At 42.3% G+C, this 23,075-nt stretch overlaps 1 protein-coding gene across 1 annotated transcript; it reads right to left on the bottom strand.

The window, feature by feature from the left end:
• Window positions 1-8,171: 8,171 nt before the first annotated feature.
• LOC130139088 (uncharacterized) lies at window positions 8,172-23,056 on the bottom strand. The gene is made up of 3 exons (XM_056315318.1): window positions 22,836-23,056; window positions 20,404-20,531; window positions 8,172-8,302 (listed from the first exon to the last, which is right to left on the bottom strand). Exons 1-3 carry the CDS (start codon window positions 23,054-23,056, stop codon window positions 8,172-8,174), a joined length of 480 nt encoding a protein of 159 aa, XP_056171293.1.
• Between the last annotated feature and the right edge of the window lie 19 nt (window positions 23,057-23,075).

Here is a 23,075-nt window from a genome sequence, read left to right as displayed (position 1 = left end):
CCTAGACCTCATTCATGAAATAACAACAGTAGCAAAAAATTAAGAGAAACAACATCTCTAGACTGACAAACACAAAAAAAGGAAAATAATTGAGGAGAGCCACAGTTCCAAAACTTCGAATTTTAACAAATGAATTGGCAGCTTATGTAATATTGAAAAGAATGGTGGAAACACTTTTCACTTTATACGTAAGGGCTATCACCTTCTTCTTTTTTCCAATTTGGAAAAGTTGTTCATTCTTTAAATAGTTATACTTTAGCTACTCATTATTCTCTAATGTCGAATGATGTTCGACTTTCTTTAGCATTGATCTTAATGCAAGTTCTCAATCAGTTCATTAGTTTCCACTACAACATTTATTGATTATCAATTGACAATATAACATCGAACTCTGCATAGTAATAATACCAATTAAAGGAAATGAGTTCAGTATATATTGATAATGTTTACCATAATAGCATTAACGGTCTGATTACTTACAAAAGCTACTAACGGTTTTGCCATTTCAAACAACTGCCATTAGTTTTATTGTCCAACGAATAACCGTTTAATGCATTGATCTTTGAAAAAAGCGATACTTCCAAACCTTCAACCCTAGAACAATATTATCTATTCTTCCAATGTATATTAGAAAAACCTATAGGCAATTTCAATTTTGTCATCCTCAAAAATCATATTCTTGTACACATACACATATAGTTCCGTATACTCATAAAACAGATCTGGACATAAAAGAAGAAGAAGATATAAGCATATCTATTCATACATATATATATATATATGTAATTCTTTCTGCGTTAACAAAAGATTTAAGAATATTTCAGACATTTTATACACGGTAAAATTCAACTAACAATTATTCGTTAGTTTCACTAAGTGTATAAACAATTAGATCTGCACGCACTTAGACTAGACAAAATAGATTTTAACATTATAGATGTTCCAATCTATATAAACGTTGTCGAACCAATTCGCAGATCTAGATGATGGAGCGGTTGTAGCAATTCAACTCTTAACCTTAATGTAAACCAAACAAGAACCCTAGAGAGCATTGGAATTCTTATCTTTCACCATTCTTCACTTTTGATTTTTTCATTGTAAAAAAAATGCTATTGAAAATCCATTTCTTGGTAGGTGAAGCACAAAAGACATGGCCAATAACCTAGCACGAAGGCTGATCGAGACTAACCTCACTCATTTTCAGTGGACAAGCACCTGTTGAAGGAGATGACAGCACATATTGAGAAGATCCATCCTGCAATTTCTCTTTTGGAGAGGGAGGAAGAGACTGCATCTTAGGGTTTGCCTCTTCAAAGGTCACTTTGAGATCTGACGCTTATTACAAGCTAAAAGATGTATCGTACGCCGATTCAAAGAGAGAATATGGTATATAAAGAGAAGAAAATGGTGTATATTTGAAACAACACGGTGAGATAAAGCCAAACAATTTTGCCCCTTTATTATCTTGGACCGATACATATACGTCATTGCAAGTCTTGGGTATTTTAATAACCTAAGTTGGTAACCAAAAGAGCTAATTAACCTTCCATATTTTAGGACATGAATTGATCCTTATCTCTAGTAAATCCAATCCAAAAATTAAATGCTCGTTACATTACAGCATTAAATGCCAGCTTTTGAATATTTGAGTTTTACTTCTTTTTAGACATCATTAAATACAATCAGATTACATTAACCATACTGAACAACCAATTTAGCCTGATTATTTCATTCTATTAGCCAAGACATCTTATTATAAAATGCAAATAACTTCTTTTTCAGTGCAAGAAAAGTAATAGACCCTTACTTCTGCAAGGTTAGATATATACATTTCTTGACATGCTAACTCTTAATATCTACCTAGGAGGAACATACAGCACTTGATATGAGAACCCTTCGGTCAAATTAATCACTACGAATGCATTCCAATTGCTCTGTCCATGTACATTTGGTAAGGCTCCATCAATTGGATGACATGTGTAGCAACCAAAGTTACTTTAAGTAGGCGATGTTATGATTTGAAAGTGGGATTTGTCATATCTAAGTCAAAACCTTAACAATTCTGCCACTCTTTGGGGTTTGAATAAATAATGGGATAATACCATGAAAAACTCCAAACCAATACACATATGACAAATTTACCCAAAAGTAATTTTTTGACCACCAAAAACCCCAAACTGATACACATGTGATAATTTTACTCTCAATTTATTTCCATTAAATTTTATTGTCAAATTGTTTTGTTAAATGACACACGGCATTTGACGGATGTACTGGTTTTATGTTTTACCCTGCGTTTGTCACAGATATACCAGTTTGTGATTTTTTGTGGTATTAATCCAATGTAACAAAAACTAACAGAGGGTAAATTTGTTATAAATGTACCAGTTTGAGATTTTTTGTGGTCAAAAAATTAGTTTGAGGTAAATTTGTCACAGGTGTACTAGTTTGGGGTTTTTAGTGGTCAAAAAATTAGTTTATAGTAAATTTGTCATAGGTATACCAGTTTGAGGTTTTTTGTAGTATTAACCCATATATAATCTCCAACATGTTACACAACAATCTTGATCATCTAGTTTGATACTTGTAAAATCTAAGGGCTAGTGTGCCATGTATCCCAATGCTTTAATTAGTCTAAGGGTGTTGACAGGCTGTTTGGTTGGGGTTCCCTCTTACGCCCAACCCATGCAAGACATAAAGGTATATATCTTTTGTGATTTAATCCGAGGCCCCACCCGCACAGAATCCGAACTTAAAAAATGGGTCGAGTTGAGTTTGTTTTTAGGTGGCATGTCATCCTTAATTATCTCGACCCAAATTTCAGCATGGTTAATGCATGTTGAGCTACGCTGCACCTTGTACCAATTTATGTGCTGAGTTTTAACTTCGGAAACATGCTCTTTTAGGGAATTTTCACAAACCTGCATAGATCCATCACCACTACGCCGCGTTGTACATCATGCCCCTCTAACTATCGTGTCCATAGGGCCCAGGTCTTGGGCTGCCAAGGCAGCACAGCCCTATTTGAGGTTGGGATCCGGGGCTTCACACCTGAGGTCACCATGGTATCAAATTTGAGACAGCTAACTCAAGTTTTGAGGCCCCGCACCTCAGATGGATCCCATGCCGCCTAAAGTTTGAGTTGTAGAGAGAGAGAACCACCTCATGTTTGAGTTGCACAGAGAGAGAGAGAGAGAGAGAGAGAGAGAGAGAGGAGGCCGGGTGCTGTAAGATGGTCGTGGTGGATGGCGGGTCAACCACAGTGACGAGGATGGCGAGGCGATGGAGCACGAGCGTTCATGGGGAGACGTTGTGTGGTGACAGATACGTGCATGTGCAGATGGTGATGGTGGAGTCCTTCGGGGTAAAAGGGAAAAGAAAAAAACAGAAAGGAAAAAAGATAAATAAAAAAGAATAAGAAGGGGAAAAGGTAAAAATTTACTGGTGTATTTCTTATGGGCCCTTCATCGGATGAGATGAAAGCATTTGGACCGGCCTATGGGACACATCAAATGTCAATTTGTAAATATCTAAATTGAATTATCATAATTTTTTTAGAATTGAAATTGAGATGGAAAAGGTTTTGAAATCCCATAATAATACTTGTCCACTCAATCCGCTAGGGTCTTTATCTCAGTTTATTTTGGTTTCGCAATTATTCCTCATACTAGGAATGCAGTCAACCCATTAGTTGCATATCAATTTAGACAAGTGTGTTCTGGCATCAACTCGGAGACTTTCCTCTCTCTCACCCGTTTGAAGCAGAATAAGGAATGAAGTTTACATGCACCTGTTACACTTCCCAACTATGGTTCCTTTCCCACAACAAAGAATCTGGTCTTGGCATGGGCATACATGAGATTAGTGGCCACAATTATCCCATTAAAAAGTTATTGCAAAAGGCCAAATTTGTTCCGAAAAGATTTATTTTTCTGAATGGTTAATTATTAAAAAAAAAATCACTCCTAAAGAAGTCTCATGGCACTTATGGTGGGCTCGATAATGCGGTGGGTCTTACTTATAAGTCAGATAACCCAATCCTGTTAGTGGGATTCACGGGGTGCACATCCTATTATCCCCACGGCTTATCCAACAGTACAATGATCATCAAGAAATCTCGCGTATTCTAAGGTCGGATCAAGTCCAATTGGACCTCATCCATAAGAGCCTTGACGAATCCCAATCAAAGTATTACCAAAGGAATGTGGACTACATCGAGAATGCTTGGCACGACTGAGCCCGCAGATGATTACCCACGCCAGAGATATGGAAGCGGACAGGGAGGAACATCATGCATCCTTAGAGTGCATCAACCGCAAGGTTAACCCCGAATGCTTACCCTCGGTGCCGGAGATGGCAGTGAAGCCTACCCATGAAGCCTTCTGAGCATAAGATCGAGCAGCTCAAGCGGGAGTAGAATGAGGCGCAAGCCAACGCCTCTGATTTGATCATGTACAATATGCAGCTCCGTTAGACCTATTAGTGGCCTCATTGTAGCTAGATGATATCTCATGGACAAACATTCTCAAATCAATAAAGAAAATTAAAGTAAAGTACATGGCACTTATCTTTATAGTGAAGGAGGCGATATGACACTTCCTAGAGAACAATGAACTCTAGTAACACAATTAAAGAAAATGAGATCGGTATATATTAATAATGTTTACCATAACAGAATTAGCGGCCAAATTAGTTACAAAACCTAATGAAGGTTTGGCATTTCAAACAACTGTCCTTAGTGTTATTGTCCAACGAATAACGAATAATAGATAATGACTCATACATCGAACTATGCAAAGTTCTTCCGGTATATCTTAGCAAAAAGGCAACAATTGACCAATTTCAATTTTGTCATCCGCAAAAATATATTCTTGCGTACATACATTCCATAATTCTACATACTCATGAAACAAATATGGATGCACAAGACATATAAATATATAGATACATATAAAAATATAAGTCGCGAACAACAGAAAGAAAGAAAATCAAAGCTCGAATACCATTCCACCTTCCCCATTACCGGCTAACAAACAGGCTTTATGTTTCATAGTTCAAACAAACCAGATATTACCGAACAAGTTTGATTAAATGAAATGACTTTACTTTCACCAGTTTTACAAATAGAATCAAATAAGATATTAGAGAAGAAACATTTGAAGTCGTGGATGTCATCTTAGGCTCTTCTCTTAAACTATGGATGCTTGAGCTGTTTGTCCAAGTTTTTTCACTAAGTCTCTTCGTCACTAGATGCATCATCGTCATTCTCATTGCTTGACTTCAAATATGCCTTCCATTCTTCGCCTTCCATAAAGACAATCAAATAAATAATTAGATATAAGCAACTAATGTTTCTATTAAGCCAAAAAGTTTGCTTCAAAAGAAAAAACCTAGTGCCGCCCATATCCTACCGCAAATGTTCTTGAGGTTGTTGTATGATTCCTCCAAAGAATATTCAACCTCGATTTTCTCTACACTAGAGATCCTCAGTGACTTGGATGGGGGAATTTTTTCTTTTTTACTGGAAGATATCTCTTTCTTCGACAAACCTTTCATTACAATAGGAGGACCTTGCTCCCAAATTGTCACGGAAATAAAGTCACACCCTAAGCGTTAAGTAAAAATAACTTTCATTCACATTCTGACTTATTGAGGGTTATTATAACTTGTTGTGAAGTAATAGTGCTTGTATATGCAAAATAAAGTTGTTCGACAAACCTGAAATGAGTAATCCAAATTTGAAGAATGATCCGAGCCCAACAAATTCACGTTGTGTCCTTAAGACAATTTGTCCCCTCTACCGGTACCCAAGGTTGTTGAACAATTGTCTCCCAGGATAGAACGGATCGCCTTTCCAAAAAAGCGGTACTTCTTAAAAGGAAATGTTCGAACGCAACTTCGCAGAATAATCACACAAATGACAATGATGAACAAACGGAAAAATGAAAATGGCTAGAGTGCGTCGGGAAAAGAGTCTCGCAGGAATAAAATGCCACGAAGAGTCACTAGACCGAACTAAACAGCTCGGTTATATATATGGCGAAAATGAAGAGTTGCGAGCAATGAAGACTCGTTTGAACCGAAGTGGTTTTTCGTTCGGGCCGTGAACAGTCGCGACTTGAACCGAAGCGGTTCTTCGTTCGGGTCATGAACAATCGCGACTTGAACCGAACCTCACGAACAGACATGTTTGTTTGTCCAAAAATAAATAAATAAATAATTTCTAACAAAACGTGTCTGTTTGGGAAAAAATAAAACCAATAGAATGGACCCGGGCTCGAGCCGAGCCGAGCCGAGCCAGCCGAACGGACGGCGGCGGTGGCGCGCGCGGGGGGGGACCAACCTAGCTTGGCGTAGGTCCTTTCCCTTCCACAAAAGTGGGACTATTTCCATCCACACTTCTCATTCACAATTTATGAATTTTTTATACTAAAATTCCAACAATCCCCCACATAAATGAGAAGTTCAGATATCATGACTCTTCGTGTATACATGAGATGCAATGTGCGATTATTCCATGAGAGAACGTTGCATTGGGATAAGTAGTCTAAGGCTTTGAACTTTCCCTAGTGAGACCTATCGGACTTACTCGGTCAATCAGTAGACTTGATGTCTTTGAACTATCGACCTTTCGTGTAAGTCAAGACAATAAAAATCACACAATTATCTCTCAAACAAAGTTGGTTCTCACTGTTGTGTCCGTTTTGGTCATGAACACCGCCTGGTTTCATGAGTGCTTTGAAGAATTTGACCTTTCAAATTCTTCATAGAAGCGGCCCTCACTTCACACTCACATAGGTGATTCTGATTGTGTGGTATATTACGTACCCGAATCAGAATCATTAAAAGCTTACACTTAACCTCTACATGTTAGTACTGTCTCTATACGGGAATGAGTAAGAGTTGAAGTACACTACTCCGCCTGCATAACTTGGTTGTCCCTTTGAACCTAGATCTTGGGATCTCCAGTCAACTAGGTAGGGTTTCCGCTATGATGACTTATTTTATAGGCCTTAAACCCATTCCCCTTGATGTTTTTACAACCATTTCTCTAGTTAGGCCTTTTGTTAATGGATCTGCAACATTATCTTTTGACTTTACATAGTCAATCGTGATAATTCCACTAGAGAGTAGTTGTCTTATAGTATCGTGTCTTCGACGTATATGTCGGGACTTTCCGTTATACATGACATTCCTTGCCCTACCTAGTACCGCTTGACTATCACAATGAATACACACAGCTGGCATTGGTTTAAACCAATTAGGAATGTCTTCTAGAAAATTTCGAAGCCACTCAGCTTCTTCACCGGCCTTATCCAAAGCAATGAATTCTGCTTCCATAGTAGACCTTGCAATACAAGTTTGTTTGGATGACTTCCAAGACACTGCTCCCCCACCAAGTATAAACACATACCCACTTGTGAATTTTGTGTCTCTTGTGCCGATTATCCAATTTGCATCACAATATCCTTCAAGTACTGCTGGATACTCTGTGTAGTGCAAAGCATAATTTTGAGTGTGCTTCAAATAGCCCAATACACGTTTCATAGCTTTCCAATGATTTTCATTTGGACTAATTGTAAATCGACTTAGCTTGCTCACAGCACAAGCTATGTCTGGCCAAGTACAGTTCATGACATATATTAGACTACCTAGTATACTAGCATACTCATTTTGAGCTTTGCTTTCACCAGTATTCCTTGAAAGATGTAAATTAACATCTATCGGAGTCTTTACTGGTACAATGTCTAGATTCTTGCACTTTCCAAGAATCGTCTCAATATAATGGGACTGTGATAGAGCTAATCCTCCAGATGTGTCACGTCCCAAACCCCATCAAGCTCGCGACATCCCTCTTCGGTCGAATTAGTGCGACGTCCCAGGAAAACGTCGCCGACCCAAATTTCCCATCAGAGTAAATTCGCGGCGGAAACAAATCATATTATCCCGGACAATAATATTAGAGAACCAGGGAGAAGCAAATTACTAAACCACCAAACTTAATATTACACTTCCTCAAATATTTACAATATCCACCATTCAAACCACAAAATATAATTTACATGCACGTTGAATATCTAAACTATATACCACCGATATCAAAAAGGATCAGTAGGCTATTGGGTCAGCACTATACCAAAAATGGATCACTACCAACTCTGACGACTAACTCATACGCCCTCTGCTAGGGTCCACTTAGACTCGCTCTCCTCATCGTCCTCGCCTGAATCCTCCTCATCATCCTCATCAAGCTCGTGCTCATCCACAGACTCCGAATCGGCCTCAATCTCGATCGGGAATTCTACCACATCAAGATTAGTACGCATAACAATCCCAAATACGTTGCAGCGGCGGCGGCAGAAGGTTCATGGCTCGGGCGGGTGCTCTAAAATGGTTTGGTTGAAATAACCATGAGACACTTCTCAATAAGTTCACAACCTAAACCTTACCTAGGCTACCACGTATTCCAGACAAGTCCAGACACCGAAACAAGCAACACACAAACAACGTCCACACAATCGTACTAACATTCACATGCGATCCTACCTGGGATCCATCATGCACATCCCTACATGTCAAACAATAATACAGCCAATTCATTTATATCCATACTCATCCAACACCATATCACGCGAGGCAAATCATACTCACACACTAACTCACGCCATGCGTCGACTTTAACAAACCTCACGCGTCAAACCAAATCCGGCTCACTCTCAACTTTTCCACCACTACCGCGCCCCCGTAAAACGCATCAGGCCAACGGTCTTCTGACCTCGTCAGGCATCGTCATACCGTTGGGCCGGGCATCGTCACCTCGTCAGGGACGGCATCGTCCCGCGTAAACGAGCACGCCTCAGGACGGAATCCTACATTCTCAACTTTCCTTCTCTACCGCGCCCGCGTAAAACGCATCAGGCCAACGGTCTTCTGACCTCGTCAGGCATCGTCACCCCGTCGGGCCGGGCATCGTCACCTCGTCAGGGACGGCATCGTCCCGCGTAAACGAACACGCCTCAGGACGGAACTTACCCCGCGTAAACGAACACGCCTCAGGGTATCACTTTTCCAACCAATCCTACATTCTCGTACCTTCGTTCCACTCATTTCATACGTATCACACGGCCACACGTACACATGGCCACACACAATCTCACGCCTCACACTCACTTCGCAAATGCACATCCTTGCCACACAAACACCACACAATCACACATGCTTGACACGTGAGCTCATTTCGCAATCACACCACACACCTCACGGCCATACACACAGGGCACACGGCCACTCAATATTCAGCCCAACAATCATTCAGAAATCAACCAACAACTACAACCACTTTACAAACACACCATCCACATACAAACACACATTTAGGATCAATTCCCGTCACAAGAGCAGCAACTATTCAACCTCGACACCCCCACCATTCCGCTCATAAAAACGAACATCCAAAGAATCGGGGCAAAATTGGGCAGTTTACACAGTGACCGAAATCCCATTCAAATAAATAGTAAACGAACTCCAAAAATTCTGAAATTTGGATATGTTGCGTAAAACATCTTGGTAAACATTTTCTATGAGAACTCGAAACCCAGTTCCAACTATAAATACCTCTTTTGGTCACTTGAAGTCAGATGAAAATCAATTCGCTCTAACAGACCGTTTTATCCTCAAAATACATTTCTTTCAATAACCAAATCACCTTAAAAATCTTTGAAATTTTTATATGTCCTACAAATGAAAGTCGCCAACAACTTTTGTGAAGGAAGTTTATTAAAAATAGATCTGGAAAATTTTATAAAAATTCAGCAAGACACGAAGGTCGGATGAACAGTATTCCGGGCATTTTCAACACGGTCTGAAAATGGGTTTTCGTGAGACCCAAATGACCTCCAAAAATTTCAAATTTAAAATATGTTATACTTCAGGATGTGAGGAAAAAATTTCGTGAAGGACACCACCCCTGATTCGGCCTCCAAAAATCTCCACAAAAATAGTAAACCGGGAGGGTACAGTAACCGCGAATCAGAAATTCACCTCAAATTTCAAAGATCCGAGCCTTAGTTAATATCCACCAAATTTCAACCCACAAAATTCACTCCACAATGCTCAAACTACCATCCAACAGCCACAAGGATATCCAAGAACACAATGAAAGATCAAGCTCTCCTCTAATCTACCTATAATTACCTCAATCAACTCCTAAAATCGACTAAACCGCGCCTAAACGAGTCCGATAATACCCGATGTCCTAGGCGAGGGTTAGATTGCGACTTACCCGAACTCTAGGCTAACTCGGCTAGAGTGGAAAGGGGGATCGGCTGATCGGCGGCTCACGGCGGTCCGTGCGGTGATTGGCTAAACGGCGACGGCGGCGGCGCGGCAAGGCTCGGCCAAGGGAGAGAGAGCTCTCGGTGGGAAGGGGGCTGCCGAAGGAGAGAGAGAGGAAATTAAGAGAGAGAGAAAATGGGTCTTGACTCAAATAATGCAATTTGGACCAAAGTGGCAATTTACAATCTTGCCCCTCTCTCATAAACCAAATCGACGGTCTAGATTCGATCTTATCTTAAAATCGACGGCCGAGATCGCATCTTACCCAAAATATCCAAGGGCAATTTGGGAATTTCATAAAATTTCAAGGGCAAAATTGTCCATTCCAAAAAGTTAGGGCAAAATGACCAAAACGCCCTTCTTCCATAAAACATGCCCTTTACAAACTCTTAGGGTAAAATGGTCACTTTCCTCATTTCTCATCGAAATCGAATTTTTCTGAAGGAATCGGGACAATCCAAAATTGCACGTTCCATCCGTAACGTCGTCCTAACGTCCCGTTGTGACTTTCAAATTTGTCCGATGTCCAATTTGGGCTCAATTCAATAATTAAATTTTATTAAACGCAACTCGAGCATTTCTCAAACTAACGGGCGGCTTGATGGGGAAATTCGCGTATTCGACCTATGACTGACAATTATTCAGGTCACATGCAAGTTCATTCAGTTCGTGACGACTTCGGTTGTCATTAAAATCGCGAGGATCAATTACTAGATCCAAGGGGCATGATCGTTTGGTATAGGTTCATGATCATTCGTCAAGTCATTTCGCGGTCCGGCGGAATCACCCGCGATCCACTACTATGATAGTGGCGAGCTGACCCCTGGCTATCATTGGATCGGTCAACAGTGGCTCAAAATATCACATCGACGATTTCATGGTCGAAAGTCAGTCCACGGTCGAATTTTCTTTAGTCGCACGAATTTAAATTCCTAATTAGCCTTTCCCTACTGGTTAGTATCCCAGGAATGATCAGTTCCGGGTGAAAACTAACTACGAGTACATTTATAAAACCAAATATTTCACAAATTCCAAATGGACAAATTTTCAGGATGTCACAAGATGTCTTATGGATTTTAACTCCTAAAATAACATTTGTAACCCCTATATCTTTCATATCAAATTTACTTGTGAGCATGCGTTTGGTCGCCTTAACAACCTCACTATCGCTGCCCATTATAAGCATATCGTCTACATATAAGCACAAAATGGCAAAACCATTATGAGTGTTCTTAACATATACACATTTATCACACTCATTAATCTTAAAATCATTCGACAACATGACTTGGTCGAATTTAGCATGCCATTGTTTTGGTGCTTGTTTCAATCCATAGAGTGACTTGATAAGCCGACATACTTTCTTCTCTTGTCCTGGAACAATGAACTTTTCGGGTTGTTCCAAATATATTTCTTCTTCCAAATCCCCGTTTAAGAAAGCCGTTTTAACATCCATTTGATGGATATCAAGCCTATACACCGCTGCTATGGCAATTAGCATCCTTATAGATGTAATTCTAGTAACAGGTGAGTAAGTATCAAAATAATCAAGGCCTTATCGTTGCTTGTATTCTTTTACCACAAGCCTAGCCTTATATTTATCAATAGTACCATCCGTTTTCATTTTCCTCTTAAAAATCCACTTACATTGTAGTGGTTTATTACGAGGAGGAAGGTCAACCAATTCCCATGTATGGTTTGACAAGATGGATTCAACTTCACTATTGATAGCTTCTTTCCAGAACGGGGCTTCTGGGGATGTCACGGCCTCTTTAAAGGTCCGAGGCTCATTCTCTAACAAATATGTTAGAAAATCATTTCCAAAGGACTTAGAAGTTCTTTGTCTTTTACTACGTCTAGGTTCATCCTCTATAGGATTGCCGCTGCTAGGTGTAGTATCCCGAGGCCTCTTATCATTATTAATTGGCTAATATACTATGTTATACGGAAATATATTTTCAAAGAACGAAGCGTCCCTTGACTCAATGATCGTATTAACATGTATATCTGGGACCTCAGACTTATGAACAAGAAATCGATATGCATTACTATTAATAGCATATCCAATAAAGAAAATCAACGGTTTTCGGTCCTATTTTAACCTTTTTAGGTTTAGGAATCGCAGCCTTAGCTAAGCACCCCCACACTTTGAGATATTTCAAATTAGGCGTTCTGCCTTTCCACTTCTCATAGGGTGTTTGTTGTGTCTTTCTGTGGGGTATTCTATTAAAGATAAAATTTTCCATCAAAACAGCTTCCCCCCACAAATTCTGTGGTAAACCGAAACTATTCAACAATGCATTCATTGTTTCCTTTAAAGACCGGTTTTTCCTTTCCGCCACTCCGTTAGCTTGTGGCGCATAAGGAGGAGTTATTTGGTGAATAATACCAAACTCAAAACAAATTTCTTCAAAAGGAAATTCATATTCACCTCCTCTGTCACTTCTTATCATTTTAATTTTCTTATTTAACTGAGTTTCAACTTCGGACTTATAAGTTCTAAAAGCATTCACATTCTCATCTTTGCTACTAAGCAAAGAAACATAACAATACCTTGAGCAGTCATCTATAAATGTTATAAAATACTTCTTCCCACCTCTTGACGGTATTGTTTTGAAATCACAAAGGTCTGTGTGTATTCAATCTAAAGGTTCTGTGATTCTATTATCTATAGAATGAAAAAGAGGCTTAGAGAATTTAGATTCAACACACACTTAGCATTTTTCACTTGGACAGTCGAATTTTGGAAATAACCCCATGTTTATTAATTTCTTTATTGACTTATAATTAACATGTCCTAGTCTAGCATGCCATAAATTAGGAGACTCAAGCACATAATCAGAAACAACTTTATTCATAACATCATTGGGTACAACAGTCATTACATTCAACTTGAATAAACCATCACTAAGGTAACCCTTTCCTACATACATCTCATTTTTGGAGAGTACAGACTTATCAGACACAAACACCAACTTGAAACCATTCTTGCTAAGAAGAGATCCGGACACTAAATTCTTGCGTATGTCTGGCACATGTAGCACATTGTTTAATGTCACAACTTTCCCAGATGTCATCTTCAAAGCAACCTTTCCAACACCGTCAACCTTAGAAGTTGATAAATTACCCATCTGGAGTTTTTCATCATCTTCCATAGGCGTGTATAATGAGAACATAGATTTATTGGCGCATATATGACGAGTTGCTCCAGTATCAATTCACCATTCTTTGGGGTTTCCCACCATGTTGCACTCGGATATCATAGCAGTAAGATTGATATCATCAACACCATTGGAAATCTGTTCCACCACATTCGCCTGAGTCATCTTTCTTTTCTTGGCTCTACAGTCTTTGGCACGATGTCCAGACTTTCCACAATTGTAGCGTTTGCCAATGAATTTTTTCAGGCCTTGGTGGATCCCTGTCCATAGTTTTTCCTCTTCTTGTTGGTTTTTTATCCTTCTTCAACAACGTTGGCTCTTGAGACCATCAGATTGCTGCCAACTTTCTTCTCGGAATTCCTATTGTCTTCCTCTATCCTCAATCGAACAATTAAGTCTTCAAGTGATAATTCCTTTCTCTTGTGCTTGAGATAATTCTTGAAATCTTTCCAAGACAGTGGTAACTTTTCAATGAAAGCAGCCACTTGAAATGATTCACTAATTTTTATACCTTCAGCATTAATGTCATGCATGATCACTTGAAGCTCTTGAACTTGACTTAAGACGGTTTTAGAATCTACCATCTTGAAGTCCAGAAATTTACCGACGATGAATTTCTTCAACCCAGCATCTTCCGTTTTGTATTTCTTGTCCAAACTTTTCCACAACTCCTTAGCCGTTTTCAGCGGACTATAAACGTTGTAGAGAGAATTGTCCAGACCATTGAGGATATAGTTGCGACACAGGAAGTCAGAATGCTTCCACGCATCTAGAGCAGCAACCTTTTCCCTGCTTGTTTTTCCTTCATCCAACTTTGGAGCATCCTCCATGAGGAACCTTGCCAAGTTCAAAGTGGTGAGATAGAATAACATCTTCTGTTGCCATCTCTTGAAATCAACCCCATTGAACTTTTCTGGCTTCTCTCCATGAGTCGGAACAGAAGCAATAGGCGTCATTGATGTTGTAGCCATTTCTTAAATCAAGTGCGGATGAGTAGTTCGAATGTCGACGAATGATCCGAGCCCAACGAATTCACGTTGTGTCCTTAAGACAATTTGTCCCCTTTACCGGTACCCAAGGTTGTTGAACAATTGTCTCCCAGGATAGAACGGATCGCCTTTCCAAAGAAGCGGTACTTCTTCAAAGGAAATGTTCGAACGCAACTTCGCAGAATAATCGCACAAATGACAATGATGAAGAAACGGAAAAATGAAAATGGCTAGAGTGCGTCGGGAAAAGAGTCTCGCGGAAATAAAATTCCACGAAGAGTCACTAGACCGAACTAAACAGTTCGGTTATATATATGGCGAAAATGAAGAGTTGCGAGCAATGAAGACTCGCTTGAACCGAAGCGGTTTTTTTTTCGGGCCGTGAACAATCGCGACTTGAACCGCAGCGGTTCTTCGCTCAGGTCGTGAACAGTCACGACTTGAACCGAACCTCACGAACAGATATGTTTTTTTTTTTTTAGTAAAGGTAAGATGTTTATAACTTTTCAACGCAAATGTACAAGTGGGAGCCGAACACAAAAACCTTCGAACCAGGAGGGACACAAAGTGTCCGACATGTTTGTTTGTCCAAAAATAAATAAATAAATAATTTCTAACAAAACGTGTCTGTTTGGGAAAAAATAAAACCGATAGAATGGACCCGGGCTCGAGCCGAGCCAAGCCAGACGGACGGACGGACGGCGGCGGCGCGCGCACGAAGGGACCGACCTAGCTTGGCGCAGGTCCTCTCCCTTCCACAAAAGTGAGACTATTTCCATCCACACTTCTCATTCACAATTTATGGATTTTTTATACTAAAATCCATACATAACTCACATGTAGAGAATGTAACGTCCTGAATTTGACCCACTTTCGTGATCAATGAAATTGATGTTATTTCTCATTTCATTTTAGTAAGTCTCGCCCGGAACTGATCATTCTCGGGATACTGACCAATGGGGAATGGCTAACTAGGAAAAACGGTACGTGGACCCAAGAACTCGACCGTGAATCGAGTCCGATTCCGAGAAACGACGAGGAATATTTTGTGCCAATGTGGGCCGATCCAAGGAGAGTGACGGATTTGGTTTGGCCAACGACGTACGATCGGATCGCAGGTGATTCCGCACGGCCGAGAGTGTGCGAGGCGAACAATTTCGAAATTAATCCAAACGATCGCGACCCCCGGAACTAGCGATAAATCCTCGTGTTCTCTGGGAGATTGACATCGTCACGACTTGAGTAACCCTAGGTCAATACGCGTAACTCCTAAACAGCCGCCCGTTAGTGAGAGACGCTAAAACTGCAAATTGAGCAAGATCGATCGTGGAATTGAGTCCGGACTTCGGTGTCGAATTTCGTGGGCGTGCGCGACTATTTTTGCAAGGACAATGTCGTAAAAGTGTGGCCAATCATATTTGGAATCAGTAGAGTCGAAAATTGGAAATTTGACCCGGGACCGGAAAATTACGATTTTACCCCTAGGCCCTATGCTTGAATTCCGAATTTTATAGATATAATTAGAGGATATTAGGGTCTTGCTCAGCCTTATTTTATTAGTAGAATTAGTGGACCAATCTACCCTTGGATATTTTAGTTTGATTTGATCTAAGCCCTTGAGTGGAGGGCATGATGGTCTTTTGGTAGAAGTTGTTCACCAACCCCACTAAGTGTAACATCCTGAATTTTGACCCGTTACCGGGACCAATAAAGTGTGCATTAATTCTCGTTTGATTTTAGTAAGTCTCGCTCGAACTTGATCAATCACGGGATACTAACCAAATGGGAAAGGCTAAATAGGAACAGGTACGTGGACCGAGGACCCGATCGCGATTGAGCGCCGAGTTCGAGAAACGTCGAGGGAATATTTTGAGCCAATATAGGCCGATCTTAGGAGAATGACAGGTTGATATAGTCAGCGACGCACGATCGGTTCGCGGGTGATTCCGCACGACCGAAAGTACGCCTGACTAACGAACCCCGATTTTAATCCAAACGATCACGACCCCCGGTGCGAGTGATAGTTCCTCTCGTTCTCTCGAAATTCGAGGCCATCATGACTCGGACAATCTTAGGTCGATACGCGTAACACCTAAACAGCCGCCCGTTAGTGAGAGGCCCTAAGACTTCGACACGAGTTATTTTGATCGCAATATTGAGCCCGAACTTCGATATCAAAATTTCAAGGGTAATTACGACTATTTTGCAAGACGGACGTCATTTTAGAGTGGCCACGCATGTTTGGGACTAGTACGGATGAAAACGGAAATTTCGACAGAAATTGGGGAAAATTACAATTTTGCCCCTGGGGACCTCGATGTCCATTTCCGAGGCCAAGCGAGGTTATTTTTCGAGGCCGACGCCATTTTTAGGTGGCCACGCATACCGGAAGTCATTATGGACAAAAATTGGAATTTCGACAAAAATTAGAAAAATAATATTATTTTATTCTCGAAACTTCGCAGTCAGTTTTCGAGGGCTTAAAGAATGAATTTCGCAGATCAGACGCCATATTATGTTGGCCACGCACATATGGAACACGTATGTGCGAAAATTGGAATTTCGGTTTGGGATCGAAAAATTACGAAAATGCCCCTAGGGCTAATTTGGCCAATTTCGAATTTTGGATTTAATTTTGGGATTAACCAAGGTTGGTTAGAGTTAATCCAGGTCTGGTCAGCCTTGGGTTAGTGGCAAATGACCATTTTACCCCTAAATAATTGGATATGGATTAATCTTGGCCATTGGATCAAGGGCAAAATTGTCCAATTGGCCTAGATCTTGACACTTGGATTCCACCCACACCTTATTGACTCACTTTGACCAGACCCTCTCTCTCTCTCCTCTCAGTTTATTCGGCCAAATCCCCCGAGAATTCCTTTCTTCTTCTCCGTTTCTTGTTCTCGTAGCCTCCGGTTACGCATTTTCCGGTCTGTTCACGCCGGAACAAGTACCATCCGAGCCGCCGGGCCGCCCACCGCCTGTCGCCACAAAGCACCTTGGGACCTCCCTCTCACTTGTTCGGCCTAACACGCCCCTGTTCCACTCCGAACGTAACAGAATCAGCCGCGGATCGTCGTTTCCGTCATCGCCGTGACCGCCGGCTTGCACCCGGAACGCCGCCGTCGATCCTTACCGCGCGTCGGTGATCGACCGCCCGTTCCCGTCGTCCCGAGTCGCTAATAAGCGAGTATAAACCCCTAAACCCTTAATTAGTCTAATTGTGTTCTTAGGGGGGGTAATTAGGGGTTAATTAAGCTCATTTAGGACCTAATGATGTTTATTTGGGTGTAGGATGATTATGATAGGTCATTAGGGCTTAATGAGGTTATTTAAGTGTGGATTAGTGTTCAAACAGCCCTGTTCCAGTCGTTCACAAAGTACCGAAAATGTGCATATTTGTCTAAGTTTTGCACTAATTGAATTCAATGATTCAAGGCTTGAAATTAGACAATTCAAGTGTTAATTAAGTTCATTTGAGGTTTAATTATATGTATTTGGTGGTTGGATGTTTGGGGTAGGTGATTAGGCCTTAATGAGATGGTTTAAAGGTGGTTTAGTGCCTAAATGTTAATTTTTCCTGGTACTGTTCATTCAGTACCGAAAATGCCTAATTTGTGCCCAAGTTGAATATTCTAAGAATAATGGACTAATGACAAAAATTTAGGCATTTTTAGGGGATGATTAGGACGTGTATAAATCCTATTGAATGACCCCGAAGTGGTGAGAACAACTATTGAGATGGATTTGCCCAGGGCGGGCCTTTAACGCATTGAACTACCTTGGAATGAACGTGCGAATGAATGTGGGATTCGTTAAACCAAAATGGAAATATATTGAATGTGCCAAGGATGCGTTGAATTCGTTGATTTGGTGAATGATTGTGTTCGGCATGTTGGCTTAGGTATTATCGGTGTAGTCTGGACTGGATTAGGTAGTACCAGTGTGTAATTCGGATTGGATTGAGGATCGATCGTTGGAAATTAAGTCTAAGGAATTTAGTGGGATTATTAGAAATAATTATTGGACTAGCACAGATTAATCGGGGATTATGTGATTGGACTGCTGGGTATGCCCGGGTTGATTAACTGGTTGATTTCTATACCCAATTGTTGGGCTGCGTGGCCGACTTGTGCGGAGTGTGATTGGCCATATGATGGCTTGATTGGATTATTGAATTGCACATTGTGGAATTGAGCCGCATGGTATTAATTGGCCAGTGAACGATTGTTGCGGCATGAAATTAACTGAATGCTTGAATTGTGCTGATGCTCATGTTGCATTGTTTTGCATTTCATGGCACGCATAGTGAATGCCGGGAACGAGGCGTGTGATGAATTGTGCGAGAATGCGTGCCTGCCATGAGCATGTGATCACCTAAATGCCCTGATGCGTGATACGCGGGGTGCAGATAATAATTGATTGTGTGTATGTGTGATCACAATTTCGCCCTGATGCGTGTTACGCGGGGTGTGCCGTCCTGATGCGTTTTACGCGGGACGATGCCCGGTACGTCCGGAAGACGACCAACCTGATGCGTTTTACGCGGGCTCTGGTTCATGAGGAGATCGGTGTTGCGCCTGATGCGTTTTGACGCGGGCTAGAGACACTGGGCCAGTTGATGCGTTTTAACGCGGGCCACGAAGTGTTGTGATTAAATGAAGAGACCTGATGCGTTTTACGCGGGTCGTAATAAATGATAAATTGAGCAAGTGCCAAGGTGCCAGTGTGGGCTAGTGAGCCGAGGCATGAATATGGTGTGACGATAGCATTGCATACATAAGAATGCATGGGCCGATTTGCGGGTGTGCGGGACTCGGTGATTGACACGCGTTATTACCATTATTAAGTATGAGCATACGTTTGACGTACGCGTGAACTGAGTGCTTGCGTATGTGACTTGATTTAAATCATGATTGTCAATAACCTGCAGGTTCAGCCAGGTAAGAGATCTGGGTCAGAGGGCCTAGGTCGGAGTTTATTTATGAATTGGTTGGTTATGTTGTTTTGTGCTGTCGGTCAGGAGATTGCACGTTAGCCTAGTTTAGGATTAGTGGTTTGTACTCGCTAAGATTCGTCTCACGGTTGTGTAAACCGAAACATTTTCAGACCCCCAGCCGTAGGATGCCGAGGACACCACCACTTTTTGGGATGCTGCATTTCATCCAGCGGTCGTTGAGCGTGCACCCCTGTGGAGACGGAGCAGATCGGAGAAGTGGCTGTTTGGTTATTCCTAGGAGTTGGTGTTTTATTTGAGTTATTGGGAGCACTGTAAAAAGAGTTTTAAAATAGTGATATAAGTATGTACATATTTTCTGCGTTGATCGTTGTTTATTGCTTGGCTATCCTTAGTTTCATGCGATCAATTGTATGGGTGTATATATTTATTTATATACGTTGCTTCCGTACGTGTTTGATCTCTGATTGGGCGTTGGGTCGGCAATGCTTCCTGGGAGCGTTGCACCACATTTCGACCTATACGCGGATGTTCATGCTTCGTAGGATACGGGGCGTAACACTATGCCCCCCAATAATGCACTTTAGTCTCTCTCTCTCCCTCATTTCCTTCCCTCACCTCCTGCCAACTTCCTCCTCTCTCTCAATCCCGCCAGCTCCCTCTCTCCCTCTCTCGGCCGCGTGAGGCCGCTTGCCGGAGGAGCTCCGCCGCCATACGCCGGGAACCACCGCCAGTCCACGCCACTGCCTAGCCTCACCACCACCATCACCACCCCGTCCCACTCTCTCTCTCTGTCTTTCTTCCCCTTCGGCCGCGCATGAGGCCCCTCGCCGGAGCAAGCCGCTGCCCGTCGGAGCCGGAACCACCACCCGCCGGAGCCGGAACCACCGCCGTCCACCCACCTCGCCTCACCACCACCACCATCCCGACCATCCCTCTCTCCCTCCCGTCCGCCACCGACCAGCATCCCCCTCCCCTTCGCCGCCGTGGACCACCGTCCGCAAGCCGCCACCGTTCGCGTCGCCGTGAAGGCCGCCCGACGCCGCTGCTTGCGCCGCCGTGAGCCACTCGGTCCGCCCATTTCCCCACCTGTTCAGCTAGTTGGAGCTTAGGAATTTAGGTGAGTATTAGTCCCTAAACCCTAATTAGGCTAATTAGCATTTTCTAGATAGGATTAAGGTAATTTAGGGGTTAATTAAGGTGGATTAGGGATGATTAGTGGGCTATTAGATTAGTGATGGATTATGTGATAATTTGGGAGTCTAATGTGTTGATTTCAATGTGATTTAGTGCCCAAGAGTGGGCTGTTTGATGGCTGGAATTTTAGGAATTAATTGGCCCGAGATTGGTTAGTTTAGGGTTCAATTGTTGAATTCCGAGCATGTCTTAAATTGTCCATTTGGTGGTTGATTTATGCTTGATTGGACATTGATTTTGAGATGCCATGTCGCGTACTTAGTGTGGCCGAGAATGTACTAGCATGGCGGGCCTCGAGTGTGCCTAATTATGTTGTCCTAGTCGCACGAATTATGTGTGTATTTTATGCCATGCAAGATTAATTGAATTGCTTGATTGGGCATGCTAATATGTTAATTGGGCACGTGATGGCTAAATTGAGCATGTCGAATCGTTGCTAGAGCACGTCGTGGCATTTGTTGAGCATGACTTGGCGTGATGTGATTATGTGCCGATGTGAAATCGAGTGCTCATTGTGCATGGCCACGCATTTCGTATGCTGAGCATTGGCGTGATATGAGGATCATGCAAGTATGCGTGCCTGACATGAACATGTGATCGCCTAATTGCCCTGATGCGTATTACACGGGGTTCAGATAAAATTGACTGTGTGTACGTGTGATCACATAAAGCCCTGATACGTGTTACGCAGGGTATTGAACCCGTCCTGATGCGTTTTACGCGAGACGATGCCCGGATTGCCGAAAGACGGCCAGCCCGATGCGTTTTACGCGGGTTTTGGTCCGTACAAGGAGATCGGTGTTGCGCCTGATGCGTTTTACGCTGGCCAGGAAGTGTTGGAATTGATATAGACCTGATGCGTTTTACGCGGGTCAGACCTGATGCGTTTTACGCTGGTCGAATTCTAATTAAGAATTGAGTAGTGTGCTGATGTGAATATTTGAGCCAGATCATGATCATGAGCATATTGATGACATATGTGTGCTAGAGTACATTGGCAAGTGTGCAAGCATGTGAGTGTCGGTGACTCGTGTGTGATGCAGGCATTATCGAGCATGAGCATGTGCATGGCGTACGTGTGACTAAGCCTGTCGCGTACGTGCCATTATTGCTATTATTATATGCCTAACCTGCAAGGTCCATTGTATGCTCGATCTTGGCCCGAGGGCCTAGGTCAATTGATTTTGAATTGTTCATGTGATTGTTTGCCTGTCAGGAGGTGCATGTTAGCCTAGTTTAGGTTTAGGGGATTTTACTAGCTGAGATTCGTTCTCATTGTTGTTAAAACCCAACTTTTCAGACCCCCGGCCTTGAAGATGTCCGAGGTACCTATTCGTTTTGGGATTCCGTCTCGGATAGACCGGGACGTGACCGAGTACCCCATAGGGAACGAGGATACCTATATTAGGCATTTCACTACGGTTTGGGTCGACGTGGGCGAGCAGCATTTCCAGGCCCACGAGTATATAGCCTGGTGTTTTAGGGACTATTCCGGGACCTTCGGGTCCCTCAGGACTTTTGACGTCCCGTTTAACGGGCTAGGAGAGGTAGACCCCCAATGTCAGAATGGAGACCTGGCGAGCCCAGATTACACGTCCGAGGGGAGTTCCAGTGTCACGCCCCGAACCCTTTCAAGCTCGCGACATCCGCCACTAGTCGATTTATGCGACATCCCAAGGTTATCGCCGACCTCAATTACAATCATCAGAGGTTTAATGCAACTGCGGAAACCACAATTAATCCCGGACAATTTAAAACTGGGGAAACATTCAGGGAAAATATACATTGACATTTTCATTAACAACCTTATACAACATTCACAGCACTTACAACCACCGTAATTTACAGCCACCATAAACCCTTGCACACCGTATTACAAACTACCGATATACAAAAAGATCGGTAACCTGGCATCCAGACCTCAAAAATGGTACTTTCCTAAAATCTACAATTATGAACCTCCAACCCTAGTCTCTACGCCCCTTACTAGGCGTCCATTCAGAATCTGACTCATCATCACCGGAGTCTGAACTCCCCTGATCCGTTTGCTCCTCTGAAGACTCCGGCTCCGCCTCAATCACAATTGGATGATCAATGTCACCCGACTCAGCTGGAATAGCGTTCTGGTACTCCTCGGCTAGAAAATCAAAGAAATTGTACTCCGGCACGAAATTGGGATCCATGTATTCCTCAAACGGGAGTATATACTCCGGGTCTCCCACAGGCTCTTCTGACTCTTCAGTCTCGTTCTCGGGTTCAGCCTCGGGCTCCACTTCCTCTGGTTCTTCTTCCTGTGGTTCCTCTTCGGGGATTGGTTCTAAGTCTATGTTCATCGGGTCATCCTTAGCTTGCGATGCTTCAGGCTCAGGTTCATGCTCAGCCTCTGAAGATCCTTGTGCGGCGGGTGCTGAATGCATCCCAGATTGCGCTAAACTA

The sequence above is a fragment of the Syzygium oleosum genome, unplaced genomic scaffold (assembly GCF_021117445.2).
Source record: "Syzygium oleosum isolate NSW1041296 unplaced genomic scaffold, Sole_v2.1 Sole_v2.10, whole genome shotgun sequence".
NCBI lineage: Eukaryota > Viridiplantae > Streptophyta > Magnoliopsida > Myrtales > Myrtaceae > Syzygium > Syzygium oleosum.
The sequence above is the reverse complement of the archived record's forward strand: the minus strand, read 5'-3'. Positions and strand labels throughout refer to the sequence as shown.

What these genes read in the sequence shown, in the direction of transcription:
- LOC130139088 (XM_056315318.1), bottom strand. Translation starts at nt 23,056, where the DNA reads ATGCATTCAGCACCCGCCGCACAAGGATCTTCAGAGGCTGAGCATGAA. An exon ending in GACCCGGAGTATATACTCCC is followed by an intron (nt 20,532 to 22,835) that starts GTTTGAGGAATA and finishes CTAGCTGAACAG; the next exon opens with GTGGGGAAATGGGCGGACCG. An exon ending in CGAAGGGGAGGGGGATGCTG is followed by an intron (nt 8,303 to 20,403) that starts GTCGGTGGCGGA and finishes TTGATGTGGTAG; the next exon opens with AATTCCCGATCGAGATTGAG.